Here is a 5,000-nt window from a genome sequence, read left to right as displayed (position 1 = left end):
CGTGGATAGGTCGGACTCATGAATTCCAAAACTTCTGTAGCGGAGTAGTCTTGTCTTCTTTTTCTTCTTCTGCTTCCTTAGACCTTCTGCTTCTGTTGTTGGACCTCTTGATTCCAGCGCTTAGTAAGCTAGGCCAAGGTCCCTTGTATAGGTTGGAGCTTGAAAGCGGACCTGATTATTAGAGAGAAAGGGCTTTTGAACTTGCAGCTAAATTAAGTCTTTGAGACCCCATAACATAAGAAAGTCGTGGAGTGCATAAGCCCCCTTAGAGATAGGAGCTACTTTCTTGTGGTATTCGAATGAGCAAGTAGGGGGCGGCAACTAAAGAGGTAGCGAGACTGACTGCAATTGCAGGATTAGGTTGACTTTCGTTCATTTTGGTTATGGGGAAAGTGCAAGTCCTTTCGTTTAGTACGAGATCGCTGAACACCTCCCGGTGCTTACACCTCTCGCCTATCGAAGTGATGTTCAAAAACCTCATCCGAGAACCTGTATAGAGAAGGATTTTCCGCGGCGCAGCGGTAAACCCGATATTTTCTTGGTTTAATTTCTTTAAATGTGGAAAAAAAAAAGAAAAAGAAAATGGAAATTAAGTGTAAATATAAATATATATATTTATATATTAAATAGTTTTATTAAAATAATTAAAGAAAAGAAAGAAAAGGACAAAAAGAAGAAAAGGAGAAGAAAATTTCATTTTCTCTTTTCTTCTTCTTCTTCTCTTCCCTTCACCGCCAAGAGTTTGAAGACATCCAAGTTCCCTTTATTTTTTCTTTCTTTTTCCTTCTTCAATTTGCAGAGAACTTCTAAGAGAGAGTTTGGAAGAAGAAGAGAAATTTTACTAGAATTTTTAGGTTGAAGAAGAGGAGGAGAACTCAAGCAAAGTGTATCAATGGCTGAATTTTAGTTCATTCTGCACATCACTGGTTTTTAATTCGGTTTGAACACTTCAAAAGAAATTAAGAGGTGAGATTTACATTTACTGAAAGTTAACTCATTTTTAAACAAACTTTATGAAGAACGTTGGAGCAAATTCGGATATTCATTTGGTGCTTTTTGATGAAGAAAACAGGGCAGTTGGTTTTCACTCGAAATCAGGAGGTCTCTGGTTTTTCTTGTATTTCAGAGTGTATCGGTGAAGTTAGAATCTCTATTTGGTATGGTTGGAAAGCTTATTCAATTTACTACAACTTTCATGAAGAAATTGTAAACCAAAAACGACTACAAATTGGTTAAATTGTAGGAACAAGTTAAAGAGGTTGTGTGCGCGCGATTCTGGAAGTGGTTCTGTTTTGAGGGTTATATGTGTTTATGCACGGGGAATCAGATTTATATGTCTTCAGGTAAGTTTTAGAGGAGCTCAAAATGAAGAGTTGGATATAAAGAACACTCATTTTGGTTAAGTATTGAGAAAGTTATAGTCCTTTGAAGTTTATGTTAGAAATCTGGAAATTTTAGAGAATTGTTGAAATAGGATTTTATTTCTTAAGCTTTGTTTTCGTGAGCGTCATCTTTGGTGCGACATGTTATGTATATCTTTAGGAAACCAGAATGTTTAGGGTTTTAATACTCGGTTGGGTTGTTGGCAGGCCGAGAAGAATTAAACCGAGCTTATAGACCAAGGATGTAGCCCAAGACTGTGAGTGACAAAACCAACTTTGAAATATTTTCCATAACTGTTATTATGATAGAATGCGATAAATGTTTATTTACGAAGCCATGAAAGGTATTTGAATTTCATGACTATTTTCAAGTATACATTTGGAGACTAGATTTCTTAAAGAAATTTATGCTAGCACGTAGATATTAAATGTTTGGAAAGTATTTAAACCACAATATTTTAAGCAAAGCATGAATTAGTATAAAGTTTTATTTTAAGAACTACAATTTTCCACGAAAGAGCTGAGTAAAGTTCGAGCTTTGTGTAAAATTTATAAGCAGGCATGTTTTAATATTTTATGATGATTTATGAAATTTTCATTAACTACATGACTGAGATCTTGAGCCTGAGGCTAGAGATTACCGTGTGCACACTGGTTAGATTTCGTTGTTGACGTTGAGTGTACTCCGTAACAACGATGCTGTCGTGAGTGCTGGGCGGGCCCCACTACGACAAAGACGATGGGAGTGCTGGGCGGGCCCCACTACATCGTAGTGCTTGTAAACGTTGTTGTACTAGGTGTACCCTACACAACGTAGATTCGTCATGTTAGTTAAAATGCTTCGATATACTTGATATACCTTGCTAGATTTCAATGATGAACATGCTGAGTAGTTAAGGAAGCTATTCTTACTATTACACATTTACATTTACGACTTGTATAAACAGATTTATATGTGTAAAGTTTTCACGTGCTCTTATCTTTAAATTCATAGTTTTAAACTGAGTCACTCACTGAGCTTCATAGCTCACCCTTTCCAAAATGTTTTACCCATTTTCCAAGTAGAGATCGACTTCCCGGTGCCTGATAGACTGCCTTAGTCTGCGGAAGCTTCATTATCGATTGCCAGTATGTGTTTTGAGTTGGGCATAAAGTCTGTTGTGTTGTGATGTATTCACACCCTTGTATGTTATAGATACTCCACAGTTTGTATAAGCTTTAGGAGTTGTAGTTGTGTAAATTTTATTGGTTATATTTTGATTAAGGTGTCTTTAGGTTTACTCGTGAAATCGGTAAATTTTGAGGTACACTTCATGTACGTGTTTGACTAGCTGTGTTTGACTAGCCTAGGATCCGCTGTGTTTTGTGGCATGTACAATAGTTTATATACTAGATTGGCAAGTTCATCACATGAAAGTTTTAAGCAAAGTCAACAGATACAGGTACAGAAAAGCGTTGTTCGTCGGCTTCACGCCATCTTTCGGTCTAAGGTAGCATGTAGTCCGGGAGGGGGTGTGACAACTTGGTATCAGAGCAGTTTGCTCCATGGGAATTAAGGTAGAGCGGTTAGCTCTAAGAAGAAACTGGAAAGTAAATAATTGAAAGTCAAGTTAGCTTAAAGGGAACTAGTGGAGTATGGTCTAGGTAAGGGTAGAAGTGAGTCCAATTATTATTAATACGTGAGTAGACATTTAGTATCATGCATTTGAGTTAAGTATTTATAGTATGTCTAATGTGTTGACATATTATAGGAGTCATGCCACCACGTACTGGTAGACGACGTCGGCAGAATCAGGACGGGATGTAAGGTCCTACCCAAGGTCCATCTGTAGGGGAATCTAGTACCCTAGGAGTTCGAGGTGGTGCAGGAAACGAGCAGTTTGCGAGAACAACACAGGAAATAGGAAGGCCAGATAGAGCAGAGCCTAGTGATCCAGAAAAGGCATACGGAATTGAACGGCTGAAGAAGTTAGGGGCTACAGTGTTTGAAGGTTCCACAGATCCAGCTGATGCAGAGAACTGGTTGAATATGCTTGAAAAGTTTTTTGATGTGATGAATTGTCCTGAGGAGCGAAATGTTAGATTGGCCACATTTTTGTTGCAAAAAGAGGCTGAAGGATGGTGGAAATCTATATTAGCAAGACGCAGTGATGCACGTGCTTTAGACTGGCAGACTTTTAGAGGCATATTCGAAGATAAGTATTATCCCAGCACATACTGCGAAGCCAAGAGGGATGAATTTCTGGGGTTGAAACAAGGATCACTTTCAGTGGCTGAGTATGAGAGGAAGTATACCGAGCTTTCACGGTATGGTGACGTTATTATAGCTTCTGAGAGTGACAGGTGCCGAAGGTTTGAAAGAGGGTTGCGTTTTGAAATACGTACCCCAGTTACAGCCATTGCTAAGTGGACGAATTTCTCTCAGTTAGTGGAGACTGCCCTTCGTGTGGAGCAGAGTATAACAGAAGAGAAATCGGCAGTGGAGCTTAGTCGTGGGACTTCAACAGCTAGTGGATTTAGAGGCCGTGAGCAGTGGAGGTTCACGCCTGGGATAAATATTTCAAGCCGTCAAGATTTTAAGAATCGCTTTGGAGGCCAAGCATCGAGGAACGTGAGTTATGGTAGTGTTTTTTAGAGACAGAGCCAGAGAATACCTAGTCAACCCATTAAATCAACAGTAAGATCACAACCAGGTCAGGAGTCCATTGCTAGTACCGTCAGGCGAATACCATGCACGAGTTGTGGCAGGAAATATCGGGGTCAGTGTTTGGTAGGTGCCGGTGTATGTTACATTTGCGGACAGCCAGGACATTTCAAGAAAGATTGTCCGCAGTTGAACATGACAGTTCAGAGAGATCAGGGAGTTGGGTCCCAGACAGTTGAGCAATCGAGAGTTTCAGTGGTTCCAACAGAGGGCACCAGTGGTGCAAGGCAAAAGGGAGTTGTTGGAAGACCGAGGCAACAGGGAAAAGTCTATGCTATGACTCAACAAGAAGCAGAGGACGCACCAGACGTTATTACTGGTACGATTCTTATTTGTAATGTACCTGCAGATGTTTTATTTGATCTAGGTGCTACGCATTCCTTTGTTTCTAGTATATTTCTGACTAAGTTGAATAGGATGCTAGAGCCTTTATCTGAGGGGTTAGCTATATACACTCCAGTTGGTGACGTTTTACTTGTTAATGAGGTGTTACGTAATTGTGAAGTTTTAGTAGAAGGTATCAATTTGCTAGTGGACTTGCTACCACTAGAGTTGCAGAGGTTAGATGTAATTTTGGGAATGGATTTCTTATTTGTTCATTATGCATCTATGGATTGCCATAGGAAGGAAGTGGTTTTCAGAAAACCAGGCTTTGCTGAAGTGGTTTTTAGAGGTATGAGGAAGGCCGTTTCTAGAAGTTTAATCTCAGTTTTGAAAGCTGACAAATTACTGAGGAAGGGTTGCACAGCGTTTCTTGCACACATCGTAGTAGTGCAGAGAGAAAAACTAAAGCCAGAAGATGTTCCTGTGGTGAAAGAGTTTCTTGATGTATTTCCAGATGATTTGTCAGGTTTGCCACCTGATAGAGAGATTGAGTTCACCATTGAATTATTACCAGGAACAGCACCTATTTC

General features: G+C 39.6%; 2 protein-coding genes across 3 annotated transcripts in view; both read left to right on the top strand.

The window, feature by feature from the left end:
* The first annotated feature begins 2,518 nt into the window (after positions 1 to 2,518).
* Positions 2,519 to 5,000, top strand: part of LOC127150341 (uncharacterized) — a 37,819-nt gene continuing 35,337 nt past the window's right edge. For both annotated transcript variants that reach the window (XM_051087985.1, XM_051087984.1), the window contains exon 1: positions 2,519 to 4,405. In XM_051087985.1, coding sequence (XP_050943942.1) covers positions 3,412 to 4,017 — 606 coding nt within the window. In that variant the 5' untranslated portion in view covers positions 2,519 to 3,411 and the 3' untranslated portion in view covers positions 4,018 to 4,405. The remainder of the gene's footprint in view (positions 4,406 to 5,000) is intronic.
* LOC127150339 (uncharacterized) overlaps positions 4,415 to 5,000 on the top strand; it is a 29,392-nt gene continuing 28,806 nt past the window's right edge. Inside the window, exon 1 of the mRNA XM_051087982.1 lies at positions 4,415 to 5,000. This exon is cut by the window's right edge and continues 213 nt beyond it. Within this exon, the coding sequence (XP_050943939.1) occupies positions 4,504 to 5,000 (497 nt within the window). The 5' untranslated portion in view covers positions 4,415 to 4,503.

This window comes from Cucumis melo, chromosome 7 (genome assembly GCF_025177605.1).
Source record: "Cucumis melo cultivar AY chromosome 7, USDA_Cmelo_AY_1.0, whole genome shotgun sequence".
In the NCBI taxonomy this organism is placed as follows: Eukaryota; Viridiplantae; Streptophyta; class Magnoliopsida; order Cucurbitales; family Cucurbitaceae; genus Cucumis; species Cucumis melo.
This window is presented reverse-complemented; position numbering and strand designations above follow the sequence as displayed.